A 26,869-nucleotide genomic window follows, 5' to 3' on the forward strand; every position below is an offset into this window, starting at 1 on the left:
AATTAGGACTCCTTTCTTTGTACAAACTTGATGTGTATATATATTAAAATGTACTACAATTCCTCTATATTCATTCTTCTTGCAAATAGTTTAATTGACCCTGTCCACTATATAGAAACCACTTTAAGATATAAAATGGAGAAAAAGAAACAACTAATCAACTGAATATTTTCCTTTTTTAAATAACTTAATATTTGTTTTTCATTGACTACACTATATATATGTTGTGTCTTTGTAATAACAACTTATGTCACAATCAAGATCTGACTATCGTCGATCCATCCAATAATACAAAATTGCATCACCCTAACACATAATTTGTTCATTAATCTAATTAAATCCGACCCCTTCGTACTTTATGATACAAAATATGCTATCAAATTTCAAGAAACGGTCATATTTAGTTGCTAAACCACTTAGCACTAGCTAATAAATGTAGGAAAAATTTAAACAACAATTTTAAAATATTAAAAATACCACTCCTTTTTTAGTGGAATTTTTTTTCTCTCTAATGAAGTAGTGCCTTTTGTTTACATAATTTTATAAAATAAAAGTTATTACTTTCTTCATGAACTCCAAGTTATATAAACACATTTTGTCTGGCACAGCATAGACAAAAGACTGAATTTCAGCTATTTAATTTGATAATTAGCTAGCTTATTGTGACTCTAATTTTTGTGTTTCATTTCGAAAGTTGGAGGGAAATATTGTTTCAAAATGAAAAAAAAAAAACTTTGAAGTTAGATTTGTCGGGTAATGATGAAAAAATATACTCGATCGAATATTGCAAGGGAAAATAACATTAAATCAAGTTAAATGAGTAATTAAAGATATTCATGATGAATGAAATTCCAAGTCGGAGATGGTTGAATACTTGAATTCTGAATATGGCTTGGATACAAATCCTCTCTTCTTAATCTAGTTTCTGAGGCTTAGTTAGATTCAAGATTTTTTTAACATGATATCTGAATAAAGTCCTAAATATATAGATTGTCCACACATTCAGTAAGCGAGGATGAGGAATGAAATTCCATATCAAAGATGAATAGGTTCCTTAGATTCTTAATATGACTTTTACAATTCTGAACTAATTTTTTGGATTAAGCTAGACTCAAGTTTCATTTAATAAATTATATATATATATATATATATATATATATATATATATATATATATATATATAATGTTGATTTTGACACTTCATAAACTGAAAATTCAGCTTAGAGATTAGCTAGATATATAAGTCTATGTTTAGTGCTAGATATAAAACCACAATTTTAATAGTTATACACGAATCTAATTGAACAATTTTAGTCATCGTTGTTAACTATATATGTGAAAAAAATAAATATTTTCTTTTGTTACTTTTGAATGCATGCACTTCTTGTTGTTGGATCCGTAATCATTAGGTCTATTCCTTTTTCAATTTTTCTATAACTTTTGTGCATAATTTAGGTTATGCATGAAAAGTGGTTTAATTTTATTATAATACATAGACCGAGTTGATGATGCTTTGAACAGAATTCAAGATTTACTCACATGTATGATGTTCCTATCCTATTTTATTTTTATTTATTTACATAGACTTAATCTTTATCGTGTGACCTTAGTCAAAGTGTATCACTAATTTTCCGCGTCTTTGTCACATTATAATATGCTCTCAAGCCTCAAATAAATAAATAAAAGGTCAAACTTATATTATTAATAATAATAGGTTGATCAAATATTTGATTCAAATTTAATGTAGTAATACCTATATGTACATAAGAAATGTGTTGCATCAATTTTAAATAGATTAGATCACAATTTCAAATATGGAATTCAAAGAGATCAATAATAAAGCAAATCCCCTTGACCAACTCCTAAAAAATAATCATATTCTTTTCCATTTTACATAACATATAGTGTAAAGGTGAAAATTAAATTTAAAGTAAACATTTTCTTTTATTACTTTAGAATGTTAAATTATAATTTATATCATGTGTTTAGAGAGTGGAGTGTTGACCAACAAATTAAAAAACTCTTGTGTTCATCAGTATATGAGAATTGCAAAAGTGATGATATTGAGGGGTGTATGTGAGCATACTAGAAGAGATAAAATTAGCAATGATGACATTTGGAATAAGGTAGGAGTAACCTATATGTGGTGAATAAGATGAGGGGAGTGACACTGAGATGGTTCGGGCATATGAAGTGGATACGTGAAGAGGCCCTTGTAAGAAGATGTGAAAGGTTGATGATAGTGGGGTTTGAAGAGGGGGTAGAGGAAGGCTAAGAAGTATTGGGGAGATGTGATTAAATATGATATGATCTTAGCTCACCGAGGGCTCGACCTAAAATAATAAGAGGATTTGAAGGTCACGAATTAGGATAAGAAAATTAGTAGATAATTGAGCATTGTATTATTTCCCTGTGGGTTAGGCTTGGTGGTACTTTGGCACCTCGTACCTATTTCTCCTTTATACCAATAGTATTAACAGTTTTGCATAGTTCCTTGTATTGCGATTTATGTATCATTTCCCTGTTGGTTAGGCTTGGTGGTACATTGACGCCTCGTACATATTTCTCCTTTATACCAATATTATTAACAGTTTTGCATAGTTTTTTGTATTGCGATTTATATTGTTATTGATTATGTTTTGATTATCATATTGTTTCCTTTTATTGTATTCTATGTGGTCCTTCCTCTAGTATTGTTATATTTTTTTTCTTTTGTATGTTCTTTAAGATGCGTTACTTAAGTCAGAAATCTTTCAAAAATAGTCTATCTACTTTTAAAATATGAAAAAAAAAAAAAAGGCTTACGTACACTTTAACCCTTTTCACACTTTACATGTGAAACTATATTGGATATATTATTGTTGTTAATCCCTATTGAGTAGTGGTTATGATCTTACGGAATTCTATCAATTTGAGTATTTGACTATTAAAAAATGAAAATGGCCTCACCATCTTTTCAAAAACAAATAAAATTAAAACCCTTATATTAATATATTAACATGTAAAACACACATTCTTTTAAATAAATTTTTCTCATTAATCATATATATGTAAACTTTCAATTTGAAATTCTTATTTTGATGTTTTATCTTTACATACTTCATAATTATTGTTTCTTCACACTCATAATATTACAATATTATTGGATTTTGCAAAAGAAATTAAAATTAAGCTCTTGAAAATATTTTTTTAAAAAAAACAAATAGAGAAAAGAGAAAAGATGGATTAAAAGCAAGAAATGAGTAACTTTCATTAGGAAAGAAAATAAACCCCTTTCTCTTTGATCATGAGTTACACCTATCACTTTTAGGAAGACATTATTTGAAAAAGCTAGCCAGTCTCATAATTAAATTAAGGTACCATAAGAAGGAGTTTTTTTTTTTAAAAAAAATAATTAAAAAAATATTAGTACTACTATTAAGTTTTTTTTTGTTCTTCTTAAAAGGCTAACTAATGATGAGACCCCATTGTGATTTTGTCCTTCTTAGTTATAAAAAATATATTCAATTTATTTTAACGCCTTTCGAGATCCCCTCCCCATACCTGGAAAGTAAATTAAACTGTAGTAATTTATAGGGAACTCAAAAGAATATAAAAAATCGATTGAACTTAAATAAATTGAATCGAATTGATTGTTATTATTTTTTAATAAAATAGTGGACTTTTATTTAAGTGTATAATACAATTAGAATGGTTTTTTTAAAAATTAAAAAAAATTCCAATCGAACTAAGTGTATGTAGATATATTTTATATAGTAACAATATTTTAAATTTAATGTATAAATATATTTTATAACATTTTTCAAATATAAATATAACTTAGGTACTAGACCTCAGATGAATGGACGATTTTTGATCTTTGTTCTTTAATTAATTGAGTTTAAAATTAAAAGATACTATAATAAATACTCGTTCAAACACTACAACAACACTATAGTAATTAATATGTTAGCTACGAACACTTTCTTGAACTTTTTCTCTTTTTTTTCCCTTATTGAAGCTTCTGTTCCATAATGAACCACTTAAAAAGAAAATTTCTTATTTTATACTATATATATTACTTCATATATATAAAATATAACAGCTCGAAAACTTTTAAATATTATATATCTTTTTACAGTAGGAAGTAAATCAAATCACCACAATTTAATTAACCAAAAAACAATGTATTAAAAATTAAAATATCACCACAAGCTTGGACTCAAAAACTTTAATTATATGATTAGCTTCAATTTTCAAACTTTTTGAACAGATATAGTAGTTAATATTGCTTGTACGTTACTCTAATACAATGACTTTCTTTCTAACTTTTCACTTTTGGATCATAATCCATTACGATCTAGTAAAAGAGATTAAATGCTTACTGTAAATATAGTTGATTAATCAAGTCTGATATCAAATTCCATAGAAAGCTAACGTTTGATTGTAACATGCAAATTATTGATTCATTTTTCAATTAATGTGGAACGTTAACTCATTCTAAAAATAATCAAGTAATACTTTATTAATTACCAAGTAACTAAATTCAAACAATTTCTGGATCAAAACAAGGATGATTTTTTATTTAACTGATAAAATTACTACAAGTAATGAAGGAAAAAAAAAGGTAATTAAGTAGTATGATGATTTGCCAAAATAATTCTAATGACCTTTGAGTTTTCCACTTTCCACTTGTATCTTCCACTTTTAAATCATCGCAATTAATTTCGTAATTATTCAGAAGAGACATTATTTAACAATAACCTAATTTTATAACCTTTTCAAGTAAAATAAAATTTAAGGACCCTTCAATTGAGACCGCTTCAATTAACAATACACACAATACGTATCACGTATGTAATTCCTCAATATTAAGGTTATAGATATTAATTAATAAATAAATTATTAAAGAATTTAATTTAATGATTAATTTTTTTAGAGCATTGCTTAACTTATTACATATGTCGGATTCATAAATTAATTTGCAAGGTTTGACACAACGAAAAATTTATAATCTTCTCAAAGAGACGTCAACAATCTCTATATCGAAACATGGATTCCATCAACTAACTTATTATTTCACTTTTATAATATATATTATTATCATCCAATTTGACAGACATATTGATCCATCTCAGGATCTCACATTTTAATAAATCAAAACTATAATTAATAAATACAGATCATAATAGTTATATCAAGATTGAGAATATAAGTACATTTATCAATTTAGAGAATATGCTTTTGTCCGTCAGTCTATAACAACCATCTCTACTCGGTTCCGTTCAATACATCAAGATAAATTATATTTAATCTTGTATTACAATCATACCAATGGCTTGTCCGATTTCATCTTAGATTGTGAACAAATAACTTTATACTTATAAGACGGTATATAAGCTAAAACTCTATTATATAAGTAAACTGATGCATAAACAAATATATAATCTATTAATTTTTTTTCTTAAAATTGAATAAACAATTATAATTCTATAATAAATATGAAATATATCTAAACACAAGATTAATAATATAAATTCATGATTAATAATGTATATCTCAACACAACATTCCTCTCAAGTAGTACTATATATAAAACACCACAATTAGAATCACTAGGGTCGTTTTTCACTGATTTCACTTAATTAAAACACACCAAATTAAAGCAAGGAGTAATTAAAATGTATCAAATTATATGTGAAAATATCATAATTATCACTTTCCTTGCTAATCAAACCTTGTATGCCATTCTTGTTAGAGGCATTATATTAGGGAAAAAGTGATGTCGTTCTTAAAATTGAACATAATTATTATTCTTTTTTGGAACTTTTTCCCTCTCAAGTTATGTCTTTCTATAAAATAATCAACCTTCTTCCTTTGGTAATTTAACCATCTTCGTATGCCAGCAATAATATTGCTGTAATAAGACGTTTTTTTTTAAAGCATGTATAGGAGGTTTAGCACACTAATTACGGGTTAAGAAATTTATAAAATATTTATAAATATTAAATTTTGAACACAATGACAATTAACTAATATCGGTAAAGACTTTAACATTCTTTGTTAATGTGTTTATATTTATTGCCGCTAAAAACTGTTGTTGTCATAGGGTTAGGATTAAACTAATATATGATGTGCACCACATGGTCAAAAGAGATTGTGATTGATGAGAATATATTGGGTAACATATTAATGCAAGAGATGTATACTCACATCCCATGTTTATACATTCTTTTGTAATCAAAACATTCAATACTCATCACATGGCCTTTCACAGTCTCTATAAAATTCCATCACCAAAGTGGCATCTTCTTTTACTGCTCCAAGGAACATTCATAATATTCATACTTGTTTAAAAAATGTGCCTATACTTGCATTAGGGTTTCTTATGCATGCTCCTAGATAGAGTCAACACTCAAGACTAGCTAGGTAAAGAGGACCCCAGCCAATAGGAATTAAAGTGAACCAAGGGGGTTGGAAGTGTGAGTGAGTTGGGAGGTGGGGGTGGGAGTACTTTCTTTTTGTTTGGTATCCATATCGAGGTCAAACTAAATTTGCATTCGCGCTAGAAAATCCATATATGCATTAGGAGGTAAATTGATCTCTAATAAATAAAAGATGAATCAACCTATACTTATGACTCGAAATCTAGACATTTGCTAAAAGATGAATCATTCCAACTCTTGTTAGTGGGGTGTGAAGTGTGTGTAACAAAAATATATTGTAAGAGTGAAACGTTAAATATTTTGTTTGACTGACTTCCATTTTAGGCTATCAAACAAAATTCAATGACTTTCTAAGAGAATTGTCCTTAATTAAATGACCATATGAGATATTATCTCAATCAATATATGCTTCCATAACTAGAAAGTGTCAAGCTGATATTAAATCTCATTTTGACTTGATCAAATACCTAAAGTTTATTTTTTCCCTATTGGTCTAGTGTGTGGGTCGGAATCTCAGCAGTGAAAGAAAATGATTTGGTGAGAATCGAATATTGCATCATTTATGAGTTCTACCAAATAAATTACTATCCAAATTCTATTCAACAATCCAAACTATTAATAGTCCTATTTTTGTTTCTCATTTGAAGGGATGACAAGACTGTTTTGTTGTCTATTGAGCCGAGCGTATATCAAAAATAGTTTCTCTATCCTACAAAAATAGAGATAAAGTCTGCATAATTTGTACATGTCGTGCATATAACACACATTATCGAAAATATATGAAAGTGAAGTTTGTTTAATACTCATATTATTACTATAGGTTTCTATATACAATATTACCTTTTTCTTTAGTGGGAATTTTGAATTGAAGTAAATTAAATAAGAAAGTATGTATAAAATAAAAGTAATTGCCAAAAGAATTGAAGTGGTAAAGTTATATAATTTGAGGGGGTCCCTACATAATATAGGAGTATGTAAATTGACAGTATATAGATCCAAGATTAGTAAAGACTTGTGTAAGTGAAACTCCCCCCAGAATGTTCACACATAAACATCAACAATATTTTAGAAAACTAGAAAAGATGTTAAAGCTAAAAGTCAAAAACAGATAATATGAATTTTATTGCAGGCAGAAAAGGAATCTGTAAGGATGAAAAATAATTGGTAGCACAAGAAAAGAGAGAGAGGTGGGGGTGGAGGGGGGGGGGGAAGGGGGCTGGTCCAATTCCCTCTGTAGGTCAAGTGATCCCTTCAGTTATCTGTCAACTTTCAAATAGTTGGCATTTTGGATGTCACTGCTATTACATTATTTTTATTAACCTCCCTACTCATCTACATATATCTATTTTGTGTTTCTTGTAATAAAATAAATAAGTAGGAGTATATATTATGCTTTAATATGGTTGGGAGAAGACATCAAATGGATGGATTTTGAACTTGTCTCGAAAAGTTGATTACATGCTTAAACTATTAATTATGGCGATGTTGAACAATTGTCCAAATAACTTAGCTTGTGGGGAGTTACATCTTTTTTCAAACTAAGATTTTTAGCTTCCTTAGCCAATATACCATCTATCTTAGTTTGAAAGCATCATTTAACACTATGGAGGGTAAAATGTATGTAAATTTGATCACTATTTCAAAGATAGAGCGGTTGTTTTTGATAGATCTCGTGCTCCAGATAAAACAATCTAGATAAAGATGTAATGTAATAAAAAAAAGGATAAAGGTCTGAAAAATATCTCAACTTTGATCGAATTTGTTGTTGCGATACTAAACTTTCATGAGGACCTATTACCTCCCTAGACTATTTAATACTGTATTTGTTACATATATATTTGCCCACATGGACATAAAAAATAATGCAAAATTATAAATAGTAATGTGTCCATGTGAGCACATATATACCTTTATTAAATAGTTCAGGGGATAAAAAATACGGTATTAAATAGTCTGGGGAGGTAATAGGTCCTCATGAAAGTTTAGTATCGCAACAACAAATTCGACCAAAGTTGGGATATTTTTTAGTCCCTTATCCCAATAAAAGCAATAAACATTAATTAAACAATAGATAGTAACAAGACTAATATTATAATTAAACAAACAACATATAATAACATAACTCGAAGAACAATAAGCAAGAGTAATACTATGACTACTAGAATGGACAACAAGTTCATACGCTATAACCTACTAGTATGGACACACTCCTTCTTACTAACCTTCTAGCATAATTCATGTCCTCCATATCTTTCTATTTAAAATCATATCTTCGATGAGGTGTGACTACACCATGTCTGATCTAATCTTGAATGACATGATATCCTAAAAGATGTAGATTTGTGGATTGTACAGTATATCACTCAGGACAATAGAATTTTGTCAAAGGAATATGATGAAATTATCACTATGTCACTATATAGTTGCAGCCAAAAGAAATTGTACTAGTGACTAAATTTTTTTCCACCTTTTCACACTCATACCAACAATAACACTATACCCCCCCCCCCCCCCCCCCCCCCCTAACTCTCACTTCTTCATATGAGCAAAACCATGGTTATAAATTTTTAGAATAAATTTGACCCAAGATTTTTTATTTTTTTTTATATATTTAGTAGGTTTTGGTGTTCCTTTATTATTTGGATTAATTTGGCTAAAGGATATACATATTAGATTTTTTGAAAAAGGAGGTGGTTTATATAGGCTTTTTAGAAGAAGCAAAAAGTTGAAAGATCATCAAACATTTTGTGAAGAAGATTGCCATGGATGTGATATCTCCATAAAACAAAATAGAGTGCATGGCACTACCAAACAGCATAATGAAGTGCATTAAATCCCAAAAAGAAAGTAGAAATGTAGATGATTTGATCCATCATATACTCCCTCCACTTCAATTTACTTTTCTAATTTTTCCTCGTGGTCTTAAACATGTCAATGTGAAAAGTTTGAATTAAATAGTTGCCGATAAAAAGAAAAAGCCAGTTTTTTTTAAAAAATTACTTATAAATGAAAGTAAGTCAAATAAAAAACGAGAGTACTAAAGAAAGGGGAGTGGAAGAAATGATTGAAACAACCGACAAAATGCTCTTGAAATTTCTCCAACTTGAGCTTCAAAATGTAAGATCTGATGTATGAAAGAGAAAAATGGGGGAAAAAAGAGAGAAGAGAAATGAAAACACAATCAATGATGCAGAAGTGTCATCTTCAAGACTCAAAACACTGAATCAAGCAAGCAGAGAAGTGTAATGTTCAAGACTCAATAAACTATGTATGGTCCCCAAAGAGAAAAGCCAGTGCATATGTACAAAGTTTGTAACTAACATACAAAAAAGCTATAAATGTTACTGTTTATCTTCTCACTTTCAGATTTTTGGGGATGCTGCTCAAGTTTGTCTTGCTTACTGCTAACTTCCATGCCAAATATTCTCCCACAGACCAACCTTTTTGGCTGTTTCTAAGAGTAAAAGAAAAAAAGTAAAAAAAATGTGTCCAGAATGTTCAAAGTTATCCTTGTGACTTTCTTGATTTTGAATAGCCATCTTTTGTGATCTTGACCAAGGAAAAAAGGCCTAAAAGGTTACCAAATAACTGAATCTGCAAGCAATGGATTCAAAAATAGGACATTTGGAAAGGTAAGCAATAATGTTAAAAGCTTTAGTCAGAGATCAAACATACATGGAATGTGTTCATGCACCATACTTCCAGTGCAGTGAAACAAACTCATCCGGACCATTTTGGACTAGGTTTATATTTACATTGCAATATAACACGAGTAAACGAAAAAAATAGTTGGCCAAGAAAAAGTGGTTGATTGGCCATACGAAGACCTACAAATATATAGGGGCAAACATTTACGAAATCAAAACAGAAGACATGTATGATGAGATTAGGATTGCTACTTTGTTTCTGCAAGAAAATGCTCAGTCATCAATATCGCCATTATTAATCCTGATCTCTAAGAGCTCTTCAAATGGTTGTCGACAAATTGGGCATCGGTTTGACTGAAGTCTCAATGTGTTTGCACATCCACTGCACATGCACTGGAGAACAGGAAAAAGTTATTAATAAATTAAGCAGCCAAAATGTTGAAGGCAGAAAACAGAAACCATCAGAGCACTGGAGAGACGATCAAATGTAAAATGCAACTCATGCAGTGGAAGACGACTCATTAGTCAGTACTTAACGAAAAAGCTGGACTGCATTAGTGGTTCTTACCATATGGCGGCATGGAAGAACTGCTGTATCTTTGGGTTCGGTCATGCATATTACACACTCCTTGCCTGAGCCATTGTTCTCATAATCTGGGCCAGAGTTTCCAATTCCATATATCTCATGCAGCTCGTAGCGAACATTATCAACCCATAAAATCTGCCTGATGATTCTCACTTTGAAAGTCCCTTCATGATCCTTCTCCAATACAGCTTGACTAATTTGCATATGGAGGGATGTTTTAGGCTGAGTATCACTAATATGATCCTCTGTTAAAACAGATGGAAGGCAGGTTGTAGCAGTTATTACAAGGGGAAACACACTGTCTTCTGATGATAGTTCGGAAAGATCGTCCATTTCAAAGAAACTCAAGTCAATGCCTGTCCCGAAAGGCTGACGAAATTTCTGTCCAAGTCCTCTCTGGAAAGGAACTGTTATAGGTACATGGACATGGGGATATATTGGAACAAATCTGCAATGAGGCTCTTCCTTGACAAAATAAAACACTGTGATGCTGTACAACAGAAAAGAAAAAAGAAGAAAAGTAATTTCATGATCTAAACTAGATAAGGGATTCAGCAATAAGATTTACTTATCAAAATAAATAAAGCAATAAGATACAATCTGTAAGCTATTCGACAAGTAGTATCTACTGGTACTCCTGCCAATTTGGAGCACATAATTCCCACTGAACACCCACATACTTAAATCAATTAATATGAACCAGATCACCATTATAAAAATGAAATCAACAGATTAAGTGACTTAACATTGTTTCTTTTGAGGCTCCAAGCTTTTCTTTCTCAAATAAGTATTCAGCTAAAACATTTGAGGTTTTCAGTTCCAACACTGAATCTGTAAAAACGAAGATCAACAAATGAAGTGACACTACATTGTTTCATTTGAGGTTCAAGCAATTGCTCACTATCACCAGAAGATTTTAAAATACTTCTCAAATAAGTCTATCTCATTAATGAACATCTTACATGATCACAAAAAATAGGTACATAAAGAGCTTCCCTGAAACTCTGAAATGTACTAAAGACAACTTGCACAGAAGAGCATGGCCAAATTATGTTTCAGGGTACTATTTAGTAATTTCCATATGAATAGTATCAGTGTCACAAATAGGGACATGGCAACTCCAAAAGGTTGTGTTTCATTTGATAATTTTCTTCCCTCTCTTTTTCTTCCCCAAGTTCCTATCGTTATTTGACCTTCGCCACACAAACTTCTCTTCTTTCTGAACACAATGGTAAGACAGGGCCTTGTTGGCAATCACATGCAACAGTGAATTTTCTTTTAGATAGGTTCAATCTAAGTTGCTCGAACTCGGGTGCGGGTTTCCGATACGGGTGAGGATCTAAAGGTCGGATCCTTCATGATCTAATTTTTAAGATTCGGGGATATGGATCATGTATGTATACGGGTGCGGGGATTCACCTAAAAATAATTAAAATATCTAAAAATAGAGTTATAAAACCTAAATCATGAAATATTATGTGGAGAACTTAAGGAGAATCCTGGAAGGAGATCAAAGGAAAAGGAGTGACATGGAAATTTCTATATAAAAGGTATTCCATTTCCTTCAATTTCACCTTATATTTTGTATCGATTACATAAATCATTAAAATTGTCGAGACTATCCCCATCGATTTCGGTCAAAGTACCCAAAAGTGGTTGACCGAATCAGACACGGATCCCACACCCACACCCATCGTGTCGACACGGGTGCGGCACCAAAAGTGAAGAGTCCAAACAACTTAGGGTTCAATCACATACAACATTGATGACAACTTGTCATTTGTAAACTACAAACACATAATGATGCAAGCAGAAACGAACGCAGTGAAGAACATGCCATATGATTTTGAAACTAAAAAATCTTCACGAAAAGGTTCTCAGATGACAAGTTTCTCACAAGTTTTTCATGCAGTTTAATGTACAAAACACGTAGGTCTCTTGTGGATGTAAAACGACTGAGCATTCTGTGGGAAATGGTGGTGGAGATGAGGGTGAGGATGGGTGGCTATTTCCGAGAACCAATTCAGATTCATGTCGGCCGCTCAACTACAAAAGGCATTCATCTCGTAAGAAGACTGGTGGAGCAGTATAGAGAAAGAGATGTGGTAATTTTCGAGAACCAATTCAGATTCATGTCGGGCGCTCAACTACAGAAGGCATTCATCTCGTAAGGAGACTGGTGGAGCAGTATAGAGAAAGGAAGGACTTACACATGGTATTCATCAACCTAGAAAAGGCTTATGACAAAGTCCGAGGGGTTCTATGAGAGCGCTTGGGGGTGTACCTGTGGGCTGTGGCGTACACAAAGGCAATCAAGGATATGTACGATAGAGGCAAGACCGGGGGACAGTGGGAGGAGACTCAAAGAACCTTCAAGCTTTGATGAGGTTGCACTAGGAATCAATCCCTATCTCGTTTGCTGATAGTGAACCAATGAATTTTGATGAAGTTCTTACTGACAAAAGGTGGAGACAACCCGAGGAGGAGGAGATCCAGTCAATAGAGAAGAACAACACTTAGGAGTTAACAACTCTTCCTAAGGATCATCGAGCAATTGGAGTCAAATGGGTATACAAGGTGAAGAAAAATACTCATTAAGAGGTGGAGAGATACAAGGCAAGACTTGTGGCTAAAGGCTACAAGCAAAGACATGGCATCAACTACGACAAAGTCTATGAACCTGTTGCCCGCATGGAGATCTCTTTGGTGGCACAAATGAAGTGGAAAATCCATCAACTAGATGTCAAATCGGCATTCTTAAATAGATATCTTGAATAGGATGTCTATGTTAAACAACCATTGGGGTTTGTGGTAAAACATCATGAAGATAAGTTGTTGAGGTTGAAGAAAGCCTTATATGGATTGAAGCAAGCTCCACAAGCATAGAATAATCGCATTGACAAGTACTTTCAAGATAATGGATTTACGCGTTGCCTCCATGAATATCTTTACATGGATTTGAATACCACATTGGGAAAATGATCATCCCACCCATGATAATATCCTCACTAAATAGCAATAACAAGAGAATTACAACAACACCAAATATTATAATGGGGTTAATATGATACCCAAATAAATAATACAATAACACCGATGACAATTTGGTAGTATCAAAAGACGACAACTCTTTTATAAGAACAATGTGAGAAACATAGGAAAAAATTATTATTGAATTGTGTTGTGTCTACATTATTACACAAAGACCCTATGTATAGACACTACAATTCAATTCTTTACCACGTAGGATACTATTTACTATTCCTATTCCTACCAAGTAGAATTGCATATACCTATTCATATTCTAACACTCCCCGTCAAGCTAGTGCATACAAATCATATGTACATAGCTTGTTACAAATGTAATTAATACGAGGATCGATGAGGGACTTGGTGAGATATCTACAAGTTGATCACTCGACTTCACAAAATTGGCAGTCAATCTCAATGTGTTTAGTCTTCTCATTAAATACTGAATTTGATGCACAATGCTAGACAATCTCACTGTGTTTGGTCTTTTCATGAAATACTGAATTTGATGAATAATGTCGACAAATCACACAGTAATAAAATTACAGTGTTGAACTTCCCAAACCAAGCTTGCAAAGACTATTTTAAACTATAGAGTGACTTACGTAATTGACATACAAGGCTATTAAACTCCCCCTGTGCAACAAACTTAAGTGGTTGCTCCATATAGACTTCACAATGTAGCGGTCGCTGGAAAGTGCTCAAAATCTAGTATAAAGTATATAGATCGTGTTGGAGACAATAGACGAGTTGATATTAAATAAGAAAGTCACAAAAAAATTGGCAAGAACATGCTCAGACGCCGGAGTATTAGATTTGATGGTTGAAAGTGGTCACAGTTTTAGAAATAAAATTATATGGATAGAATCGAAATGATGGCACGAGCCAACTGAAAAATAGAAATTATATAGAAAAGGTCAGATTGACGGAACAACCCTATTGAAAAAGAGAAATAATATGAGTAGGGTTGGAATGATGGCACAACCCTACGTAAGTCATATTTGAGGAGTCACCGGAAAGACGAATGGAACTGCGCAAATCAAATCTAAAGAGTCACCAAAAAGACACGGTGTTATGCCACTCAAATATGAGAAAGTAGTTCGGAAAAAATCAACGAAACTACACAAATTAATTATGAAAAGCAGTTCAGAGAAATGCACGGTGCTACGGAAATCAGAACTGCAAAAAAGGTAGTCATCGAAAGGATGACACAAGTCTACACAAATAAAATATGAAAAAGTAGTCACTGGAAAGATGGCACGGTGATACACAAATTAGATATGAAAAAGTAGTCCCCGAAAAGATAGCAAGGTGCTACACAAATTAGATATGAGAAAGTAGTCACTGAAAAGATATGTGAAATTAGGTCTTGGGCCTAACTCACTTCCCAAAAGCTAGCTCATGAGGGGAGGTTTGTCCAAGTCCATATATGGAGAGAAAATTTTCATCCCTCTACGGATGTGGGACTTCTTAACACTCCCCCGCATGCCCAAACATCAACTGGACCGTGAACACTTATAAATAGGGGCCCAACATCAGTGAACAACAAATTGGGATAGGGCCGACTCTGATACCATGAGATATATAAGAGAAGAATATTATTGAATTGTGTTGTATCTACATTATACACAAATGCCCTATTTATAGACACTACAATACAATTTTTTACCAAGTAGGATACTATTTACTGTTCTTATTCCCATTCTAACAAACAACACTCTTTTATTTCTTACAACTCACAATAATATTACTCCTACACTATTTTCTCACAAACTAACTAATAGCTTGTGGATTAATCTCTCTATTTGGTGCGTTTTCAAATATTAAGTTAGTACTCTATTTATAGAGTTACTGAACCTCTAGATTACATTATTAGTGACACAAATGTGGCAGCCAAATTCCACAAAGTTCGGCTGCCAAACTCCACCAAAATTTAACTACCAACTTCCACAAATGTGACTGCCAACTTTCACAAACTTTGGTTGTTAATTTCCATAAGTGTGGCTGGGACACTTTGATCCCACAAATCTATCCCTTAGTTTTGATTTTCTTCTTTACTCCCAGGCTTGATCTCAATATCTGAAAATCTTCAAACTTAAGAAGGTTTGCAAAGATATCCATAACTTGATCATGAAATTTCACATACTTGAGCTCTACCTCTTTCTTGGCAATGCATTCTCTAATAAAGTGATACATTGTGTTTATGTGCTTTGCTTCGGTCATGATACACTGGATTCATTGCAAGTGCTTGCGCAGATTTGCTATCAACACAAATCATTATGGCTTCAATATGTAGCAAGTTAAGCTCCTTCAGCAATCTTCTTAGCCAAATAGCATGACAAATACATGATGTCGTTGCCACGTATTCAGCTTCACAAGTCGAGAGAGTAACAATGGATTGTTGAATTTGTTATTATAACTTCTTCCTCTTCCACGACCTCCACATCCTCGCCATTGCCCATTTCCTCTATAACTTTTTTCCCCTTCAAATCCTTTAAAGGATGCCTGAGTTTTAAGAAGTTTCGCTAATGTCTTCATTTCTCCTTTTCATCTTTTCTTCGCCGACTTGTAAAGAATCTTCCAATTGCTCTGCCGTCATTATGTCTAAATCTTTGGACTCCTCAATAGCACACCACATAACCAAATTTAGGTGTTAAATAGCAAAGGATATTTCTACCACATGCACATCATCAACTTCCTCCTCTTAGTTGATTCACAACTGTAATCAATCTTGAACAGAAATCCGAAATTGATTCGGATTCTTTCATATTTAAAACTTCAAAATTAGCCCTTAGTGTTTGAAATTTTATCTTATATACTTTATCAACATCTTGAAGAGAATTCTGTAAAATCTCCCAAGCTTTTTTTGAATTAAGGGAGAGACTTGTGGGATCAAAGTGTGGCAGCAACTTCGGCAGCCACACTTGTGGAAAATGAACCAAATTTTGTGAAAATTGGCAGCCACAAATGTGAAAGTTGGCAGCCACATTTGTGAAGTTGGTAGTCAAATTTTGGTGGAGTTTGGCAGTCAAACTGTGTGGAAATTGGCTGCCACATTTGTGTCACTAATGATGTAATCTAGAGGTTCAATAACTCTATAAATAGAGTAGTAATTGGACATTTGAAACCACACCAAGCAGAGAGAGTAATCCACAAACTATTACTTAGTTTGTGAGAATAGTGGGAGTAATATTATTGTTAGTTGTAAGAAATAAAAGAGTATTGTTCTTATAAAAGAGTAGTCGTCTTTTGACACTACCAAGTTGTCATCAGTGTTATTGTATTATTTATTCGGGTATCATATTTATCCCATTATAATATTTGGTCTCATTACTCTCTTGTTATTGCTATTTAGTGTGGATATCATCCTAAGTGGGATTATCATTTTCCCAACAGAAGATAAGTTGATTTAACATTGAAAATCAGATTCTTATCATTGCTCCAGTTTAATATTTCATCTTCATGAAACCCAGAAAAGTCTCCAAGAACTCGAATCTCCAAGTGTAAGCTAGCTTTTTCCGCAGTTCATCTTCATTGAGAGGATGTTTGAATTGGCTTAAAAGTAGGTCAAGCCTACTTTTAAGTCAGTTTTTGACTTCTGGAAGTGTTTGGCAAGGTCAAAAATGACTCAAAATAAGTCAAAAACCAAAAGTAGGTCTCCCCTACTTTCTATTTTTTGACTTAAAAGTCATTTCAGTTTGACTTTTTATTTTTGACTTAAAAGTTACTTTTTTAAGCCAATCCAAACAGGCTCCGAGTGGTCTTTGTTCCTGCACAAGATCCACAGTAGTCTGGTTAAGTAAATTAATCTTATTCTTCTTTAGATTCCCACCATTAGAAGCATTCCATTCCTTTAGCTTAGTCTTCATCAATTTATGTTTGCAAGACAAAATATAATCTGGCCTTTCTTGGATCGCAAAAGAATTCCACCATTCTTCCACCTTTTTCTTAAACCTTTCAACATCCATTCATCAATTTTCAAATTTGAAATATGATTTAGAAAATCCCAGACTCCACACTTAAAAGAAATAGGACAGTGGTTAGATAAAATCCTAAGGAGTAAGGACTGTCTAATATTATTGAACAATTCATCCACCCAACAAAGAAAAGAAATCTATCAATTCTTGAAGGGAATTCACGATTGCTTCTCCTATCCCAAGTATAAATGTCTCATAACAGTGGAGAATCAATGAGTTCCAACCCTCCCCTCCACTTCCTTTTATCCCATGTCACTAAGATACCTCCAAGTCCCCGTTTGCCTACAAAGCCACATATAGTCGGTCAATCTATTGTTGCACAATTGTTTGACAATCACATCATATTTCCCTTCCATCTGTACAATATATATCTACCCTTCTCTCTTGTATTAAAGATTTAATCATCCTCCTCTTTGCAATATCACTCAAGCCCCATACTTTCCATGAGATAATGCGTATCTTCACTGGGAATTATTCCAATTATTTCTTCCCCTGTTTATCAAACCACCATCTTTAAAAAAAGTGATCATTTAAACATTTGTTTGAGCTTGGGACTTTCATGTTGGAGGTCTCAAGTTCGAAACCCCTTGCCAGTGAAAGCAAGGGGTTTGTCTTCTGGATCGAGCTCGTCGCACCAGGCTTGCCTAGTGCGGGTTACCTCTCCTATGTGGTTTGCGAGCTATTGCATAGGAGAGGGGGGTTTTACCTTGTGCGCACCCAAAGGGTAACGGCTGCGGATTTCCCTTGTCATAAAAAAAAATGATCATTTAAAAGGTATTGTATTAAAAGTCCAGTAACCAGAAGGTGCTGTGGGGAATATACAAGAGGTAGCTCCATTAATGAGCTCAAAAAATCTATCATGGCCTCTATATCATTTGCAATTGCCAAGTTACACCAAGAAATGAGATAAACATCTGTACTTAGTACTAACTACAGATTCTGATTTGCTTACAAAAATCCTTGCATTCTTTTCCTTCCAAATGGTCCACCATACTGCCGAAGGGAGAGTATTCCATGTTTTCATCTTTGTTTTACTCAAACTTTTTGAGTACCATCTTTAAATTAATCTCCAAACGACAGATATTTCACCTCATTCTGGTCATTTGGTTTTGGGGTAGAGGGAGTAGAATTGCTAGCTTCCTTTCGCTTCTCTTCCCTCTTCTTGTCCAGTTACAGGAACAACCACACCTCCCATTTGCACCCATGAAACTCAGCTAGCTGAATCTGAATATCCATTGAATACCCTCTACTGAAAATTGGCGTGATTGCTCCACACAAGCCATTGTCCTCATGATTATCCAAACCCCCCTCCCCCTCATACATCTCTTCATCACTATCCTCTTCACCATCTCCGTCTAATATTTGAAGCATCTGTAATTTGCAAGAATTTACTAGACCTTGAGCATCTACTACTGATTCTACCCACGTAAGCGAGTCACAGCTTCGTGTATCATATAAGTTGTTAGCTTCACTATTTTCAAGTAAATAATCCAACTTGGTTAAGAGCCTGAAGTCTGGAAATTTATTACCCAAATCGTAATCAGGCTCAACCTCTTTCTTCTTTAAGAAAGAATTGAGCCTGCTACCCGAGTCCAAAATTTGGTTTAAACCCCTAAATTGAGTCCAATATTATTCAGTTCACCTACACACCCCAAAGGTATATCTAGGTGTTCAAAAATTTTAAAAACGGTGGGCCTACATGCTCAGCCACCCTACCCTCAATAATATCAGGCTTTGGATGGGACTTTACACAAAGCATAGCCATAGGCTTGACAGCTGTCTTCTTCGTCATTCTTCCGACCTTCATGCACCAACAACAAACATTCACACCAGATTGGTAAGCTGAAAATTAAACCATCATTGTCCACTTCTACAAAATTTGGGCTCTTTTCCCGTGACCCTCTGACTTCGATTTTCCCAATTTTAGGTTTGTTTTTTAAAGATTCTCCTCCACTGTTTCGATCCATCCACCACATTTCTCCTTTATCTCCTTCATAACCTCCTTTGACCAAAGATGTAGAGGTAGACCGACAGCCATGATCCACAAGCAATCAGTGATTGCTTTCTCCTGAGCACAAGCAATCGGGCACCACCATTTCAGCTGAAGGGGTTCTTGTTTCCATCTCTAGTCACACCTAGCATTACTTGTTCGGCCATTTTCCCATTAGGAAATTCAAACAAAAACTACAGTTCATTGAGGTATAACTGAACACCAAAAGCTAATTTCCATTTAGCCGCTACTATCTTCACAGTTCTGACTGAGTGGGAGCTTCCAGCCTCGCTGAATAACCCCCTTACTAGACATCTGCTTAGCAAGTCATTTTCCATGATTACAGGAGTACCACAGATACGTTCACTCTGATATTCGAAAATGAGATTCCCCTTCTTTGCCTGCCATTTACTCTGAGTGGCTATATCAGCATAAGAGATGTTCTGATTCTACAGTTGTCTGACGACTGGGTTCACTGCACCTTTGAGCATGAACTTCTCAATTTTTGCTGCTATATCTCCCCATCCTTTGTTCAGGGACAGTTCAGGACCAATAACTGATCTCCTCTCCCCTTGAACTACTACTACACTAATGGCTCTGCCACAACTGTTGTACTTTTGAGATAAAAAATAGTTGCATATATGGTCATTTGATTTCCAATTATGGAAGTGTAGAATCCCACACAAAGTTTCATGCTTTATTTGGCTGCTAGCTAAGGAAGCTGCCTTGACTCAGGATAACGTAATGAAAAGGGGGATAACCTTATGCTCTAGGTGTTTCCTATGTGGGGAAACCTTAGAAACTGTAAACCATCTATTTCTACACTGCAAATACACTCAGCAGCTTTGGAGAATTTTCTTGAGCCTTAAAGGCATATCCTGGACTATGCCTAGGAGTGTTACTGAGGCCTTGTATAGCTGGGAGGAGGCAAGTGCCCTTGCAAAAGACAGAACTAGATGGAGAATTATCCTTGCTTCAATATGGTGGGCGATCTGGAAAGAAAGGAATTCCAAATGTTTTGAAGGCATAGAAAATAGTGTGCAGGATGTTAAACTAAACTGCATTTTGTTGTTATGTTCAATTATACTCAAAAGACACTGCCTCTATAGTCGATGTTTTAGACTCAATATAGATATAGAGTAGGAGTGTCTGGAGTGCATTTGTATATAAGGTTTGAGTACAACCCAAGTACTTTTGTGATATAATACAATGTTACCATTTTCAAAAAATATATGGTCATTTAATTGTACCTGAGTTGAGGGTCTCCCGGAAACAGCCTCTCTACCTCGCACGAGGTAGTGGCAAGGTCTGCGTACACTCTACCCTCCCCAGACCCCACCTAGTGGGATTTCACTGGGTATGTTGTTGTTGTTGTTTTTATATGGTCATTTAATTTCCAGCTATCATACTTATTCCCCTTTGTTGCTGATGGCAGGTGCATTAAATCACAAATCCACATCAACACCTTCTTACTTATTCCCCTTTGTTGCTAATGACGAGTGCATGAAATTCCTCTTTCTCTCCACCAAGGTAAACCAGATTTCAGCCCCAGAGAAGTCCTCAGTGACTTCAAAAGATTTATCCCCGGCTGTTAAGTAGAATTTTTTAAAACTTGTTAATGAAATCACAAACCATGCTTTTAATCAATCAGAAGAGATTGAAGAAAAACTAATGAGCTTACATGATGTCAGTCGGATTTTAGAAAATCACCTCTTTTCGTGCTTGGGAGCATTTTCTCTCAAGTAATTTCAAAGCTTTAGACCCTTGTATTCTGATTAGGAACCTTTCCAACCCAACTAAAACTGTCTTTTTCCCGGCCTTCGTAAAGTTTTTTTTTCTTTTGAAACTGGTAAATTCTTCCTAAAGCTTTATAACAAAAAAGAGTAATCAAGGCCACTTTCTTTTCAAGAATTTAAGATCACACATTACCCTCGTCCCTCTAATTACATCTCAAAAATTAATTTTAGAAGTTCACTAGGAACTTTCAACGATGGCCTAAAGTTGTAGAAGAAACTAAACTACCTATAGACAAAAAAAATTCAAAGTGAATGTGCAAGCATTACACACCGATGTCTAAAATTATCCGTGGGGTTGAATTCACATAAGTTCAAAATTTAGCCGATGGTCTAAGCTGTAGACGAAAATTTATGACCAAACACTAGATCATAATCTAAAGTTGTCTGAAATCAGTAGTTCACATGCTTCTGATTGTGTAATGCATGGGTTATTCAAAGATTTTTACAATCGGGACAAAATATAAACACTTGACAGTGGCCTCTGTTAAATTAGGTCTTGGGCCTAACTCACACCCCAAAAGCTAGCTCAAAAAGAGGAGGATTGCCCAAGCCTTATAAGGAGTCTACCCATCTCATTAACCACCGATATGGGACTTTTGTCATTCTTTAACACCCCATCTCACGCCCAGTGCTTAGCATCTGGTGCATGGGCAATTTTGATTTTGGGAGCCCCAACATCGGGTGAGACGAGCCTTGTTCTGATACCACTTGTTAGGACTGAAATAAGCAGGTGTAATGCGAATGCTAGCAAAGCAAACCTCGAAAGACCACAAGTAAGAAGACAAAATATACCAAAAGACACAAAGATTTAACGTAGTTCGGTCAATCAACCTACGTCCACAAAGGAGATGAGCAATCCATGATATAAATATGAGTACAAAATATAGAGAGAAATAACCTCAACCAATTCACTTGGAATACATGGGAGGTTCACACAAGTGATAACGTATCAAGCTTGTGTCCCACAAATTCTCCCCTAACCAAAACTCTCAAAGCCGTTAAGACTATATTGTGAATGTTGATTAAGTTAGAAGGAACAAGCCTCTATTTATAGAGTCTTAAACCTTTTCCTACCAAAAAAGGACTAGCCAATCCAAAACTTTTTCCTAAAAGGAAAACCTAATTATGGTAAGAAACTCAGGGAAATTAATACCCAACAAATCTCCCCCCTTGGCCTGAATTTCTGACAAAATAAATTTGTCCACCTTCTTCACATAATTTTTAGGATCTTGCATCTCTTCTCCATAATCTCCTCCATCAAATCTACTCAAAAAGGTTGCGGCTAGAATTACACCCGCCAAGATGAACACCCATCTCTACCCTGGCTCCATCATTGAACCATGGCTCTGATACCATGTTAAATTAGGTCTTGGGCCTAACTCACACCTCAAAAGCTAGCTCAAAGAGAGGAGGATTACCCAAGCCTTATAAGGAGTTCACCCATCTCATTAACCACTGATGTGAGACTTTTGTCATTCTTTAACAGCCTCAAAAGGAGATATTTGAGAAAATCATCCCCAAGTGAAGGGCTATTGTTGGACTTTTAGATAGAGGTTTGGATTTTGGTGTGGCCGGTTTTACCATATCTACACACAAGAGAAAAAGATTTTTATTTTTTTTTTGATGATGGTAACTGAAAAAAGAAAAAAAGAAGGGAAATTTACATCCATGAAATGGAGTGTGCTAATCATTTTCTAGCCTTCACGTCTATCAAGATTATTTAGCTTATTCCTTTGTGACAGCAAGGACCAGAAAGACGCTAAGATACAATCCTCTTAAAAGAGCATAATCTTTAATGGATACGTTTGCCACTATATCAAGCCACATATGTCATATCCCATAGATGGCACATCTGGAGGAGAACCAAATGACAAAGACTTCATCGTTAATAGAAGTGCAAAACTGTGCGTTAAAAACTACTCAATGATCTAACCACTTTTAATAATGTTGCACAAATGCGGATGTCACTTCACTTTTGGCACTTGAGAGACGTAATTACGAATATATGATGCTTCAAGTCAAGAAAACAAATTAAGTAGTAAGAACTAAAGAAAAGTGTGGCTTAAAAAAATACAGCATAACAAAAGACGGGTTTATAAGGGAAATGGCTAATATATTTAGGGCCCATACATGAGAATCACAACTCACTATAAGTTCTGTTACTATCTCTATTGACTATTTAAGGATACTTTTCCATCTAGAGAATATAGTTTTATGTGTTTTAACTATCAATGACAGGGATACTACGAGCATTTCCTTGCAAAGTTGATAGGTTTCAAAATAGAGCAATTAGATTATCAAAAAAAATTTTTTAAAAAAAGCTACAAGTGATGAACGCCTTTGTTGATTTTCAATTCATTAGGACAAACAAAAGAGTTTGAGTCCAAGGAAGGTTCATATGTACTTGAAGGAAAACAACAAAGCAATTACCAACTTCTTATAAGAAAGAAGCATGCAGTCAACAACAACAAGTAGGACTTGTTCCCGTTTTAATTGGGATATGCCATATGAATCTTCAGTATTTATTCTGCTCTATTCCTATCCACTTCATCCATTCTATGATTCTAAATAACTTGTTCATAACAAATTCATCAAGCTGAACTCGAAGAGAACTTTTTTCTGAAAGTTCAAAAAGTACTTAAGTGAAGAAAGTCATGCAAAATAGTCCCATTAAAACAAATTTAATTCGCTCAACAAGATCTTAATCAATTAAACAATGAACAAAATCAAGATTTGCATAATCCCGAACTTCAAACTCTACCACATCACTTTTTGGGTAAAGCAATTCAACTTCAAGTCCACTACAAGGTCTACAAGAGAAAAACTTTAGGCCTCTATAACTTCTTACCTTTTATTTTCTTTTACTTTTTTCTTTTCGATTATAAACCTATGATCCCCAATCCACAATCTCTCTTGATCTGTAATGGGTATAGCATAGCTCATGTGAGCTAAGCACGTGTGGGTCTGTAAATTTTGACCAAAATCATTGGTATAAGGATATTATTTAATTTAGAGGCCAAATTGGAGCACTTCAATCCATTTAGACACAAGTGGATAAAACAAAACTTACATACTGCTACCAAACTTGAAACTATACAGCAGGGAGTACTGTGTATCACTTTTGAGTTTTATATCTTCCCGCATCTATTTCATGTGAGTTGTTCAGACTTCAGACTCAAACTCAATGGGGTCTTTGACATTAGTTTCTATACTATTGCTCTTGTAATGATTCTACCCCTTATTCGTTCTTGGATCAGTCGCATAATTGCTAAACATAGAGAGAAGGGTAGCCAATTCCCATATTAAATTACATAATAGAAACCAGAGCAATTACACAAGTATAGTGCAAGCCAAGCTAATTTACAAGATATAGAAGCAGTGTAATTTTGGCTGACGTTTTGTACAAATCCATCAGAATTCTAATGTTTGGCAAGCTAAGTTAATAAAAGTTGTTGTTTGCTTATCAAAAATAATAACAGAAAACAAAACAGTGACACAGACAAGCTCAGGATCTTCCAATCACAGATGCGGCATCAAGTAGTTAAAGATGTTTTCAAAAGGATAACTGAAGGAGCAAGAGAGGAGTCATTTTGTGCACTTGACATTACTTCAGTAACAACTATTACACCACACCCTCAATTACTCAAACTAGTAGGGGTCAACTATATAAATCGGTTACATCCATTCTGTTGCACTTGGGTCCATTTTGTTCCAACCACTTAATTGTCTTTTAAGACAAACTGGGGTTAAACTAGATTAATCTCTAATCAACTTAAAAGAACTCCAAGAAAACACAGGACATAACATATGTGTACCTATACAATTAAATTTAATCTCTACTAGTCAATATTGCTTATATGGATCTCTTGCTTCAAAATTTCTTTAGTCAAAAAGCTCTATATATGATAGCAACAGGAAACTCCGGAGCAGTATCTTACTGAAGTTACAGGAGCTAGTTATCTTAGTATCATGTTCATTAAGGAATGTAACTTGATAGCAATACTAAGAAACAAGAATAATAGTATAACATCTTTTTTTCTTTGAGAAGGTAAAGTAATGAATAATAATATAACTTCTTAAACCAGTAACCATTAGCCCACTAGACTTCACCAATTCAAAAGTAAGATACAATACCCTAATGAATCTGCAGATATAACTTCAATTTTTCGCAATAGTAAGGCCACAGAGTAAGAGCAAAGAGCCAAGCAACATCCATTTAGCGGCATAACAAGCAAGAAAATCTTTCTTCCCCAGTTGGATAATCTGTTAACTCTAAACTTATGATAAAGAGGATCTTGGAAATCTTCTTAGAAAACATAGACTTCCATCAGCTAGAAGTAAAGACGTTACACGGTAAGGAGATCCGACAAATCACACATTCGTATAAACAGCATGGCTTAAGTGAGGTGCCCTAATTTCCTTAACAAGAAAACTACAAAAAGAAAGAAAGATCTCATCTTTCATTCTTGGTATTTACTAATTCACTTGGAACAAATTCAAATTGGGCTACCACATCTCATTTTTCATTTTTAGTACCCGAATCAATCAACTCAACTGGGTTCCCAATTAACATCATTTTTCAAACAACAACGCAATTCAAAAACATCTACAACTCAAAAAATTAAGCAAAGCAAGGGAAAGAGCACTTACTTTCCATCAAAGAGAGCATCAAAGACAAAAGAAACCAAATGGTGATCTGGGTTTTGCCCATCAATCTCAAGCTTTAACGAATCTTTATGCACATTTACACCACTCTTAACTTTCTTAGCTTGTTGGGTTTCAACATAAGGTGATGGGGTCACCATCCCCACCACCTGATGATGAGGAGGAGGAGGTAGGTAAGAGGCAGACCAATCATTGTTATGATATGGAGTAAAAACAGACCTACCCACTACAGGATTAGTGCAGTGGCAGGTAGAGGGGTAGGAGTAAGAAGGTGGGGGTGGGGGTGGGAGGAGATGCGGTGGAAAAGGGAAAGGGGGTGGGGGGTGGGCGTGGTAAGGAGGGTCAGAGGAGTAGTAAGAGTAAGAAGAAGAAGAAGGGTAGGAATAATAAGCATTCCAGTTATGATTTCTTCTTCTGTTGTTGCTCTGTGAAACGCCCATCACTATTTTGCTCCACCGTCCTCCGCCACACACCACCGCAGCTCAGCTCTGTTTAGACTGTTGGGACTTTGGAGTGACAAATGCCTCTCTTTCTCTGTCTAACAGTGGCCTTCTGTCTTTCTCTCTCTTGTTTTTTTCTTTAAACTTTTTTTTGGGGGGTAGGAATTAGGATTATTTTAATACAATTTGTCAAAGTTTGGTTGATAAGAGTTTCTTTTTTTTAATAGAAAAAGACACCAAATGCATTTTGAAATTGTTTCGATAAATTGAGTTTATGCTTAAACTAATTGAATAAAAAAATTATACATACTAT

At 34.1% G+C, this 26,869-nt stretch overlaps 2 protein-coding genes across 2 annotated transcripts in view; one reads left to right on the forward strand and one right to left on the reverse strand.

The window, feature by feature from the left end:
• The window catches only part of LOC125869835 (uncharacterized), a 525,520-nt gene that overhangs the window by 310,850 nt on the left and 187,801 nt on the right, over positions 1–26,869 (forward strand). The window lies entirely within an intron of this gene.
• Positions 10,034–26,695, reverse strand: LOC125869896 (probable E3 ubiquitin-protein ligase LUL4). The gene is made up of 3 exons (XM_049550300.1): positions 26,102–26,695; positions 10,641–11,148; positions 10,034–10,465 (listed from the first exon to the last, which is right to left on the reverse strand). Exons 1-3 carry the CDS (start codon positions 26,554–26,556, stop codon positions 10,346–10,348), a joined length of 1,083 nt encoding a protein of 360 aa, XP_049406257.1. The 5' UTR covers positions 26,557–26,695; the 3' UTR covers positions 10,034–10,345.

The sequence above is a fragment of the Solanum stenotomum genome, chromosome 1 (assembly GCF_019186545.1).
Source record: "Solanum stenotomum isolate F172 chromosome 1, ASM1918654v1, whole genome shotgun sequence".
Taxonomy (NCBI): Eukaryota; Viridiplantae; Streptophyta; class Magnoliopsida; order Solanales; family Solanaceae; genus Solanum; species Solanum stenotomum.

Excerpts from the sequence above, each read along its gene's own strand:
- LOC125869896 (XM_049550300.1), bottom strand. The coding sequence starts at position 26,556 with ATGGGCGTTTCACAGAGCAACAACAGAAGAAGAAATCATAACTGGAAT. Across the intron at positions 11,149-26,101 it reads GATGCTCTCTTTGATGGAAA|CATCACAGTGTTTTATTTTG; the intron begins GTAAGTGCTCTT and ends TCTGTTGTACAG. Across the intron at positions 10,466-10,640 it reads TTCTTCCATGCCGCCATATG|TGCATGTGCAGTGGATGTGC; the intron begins GTAAGAACCACT and ends CCTGTTCTCCAG.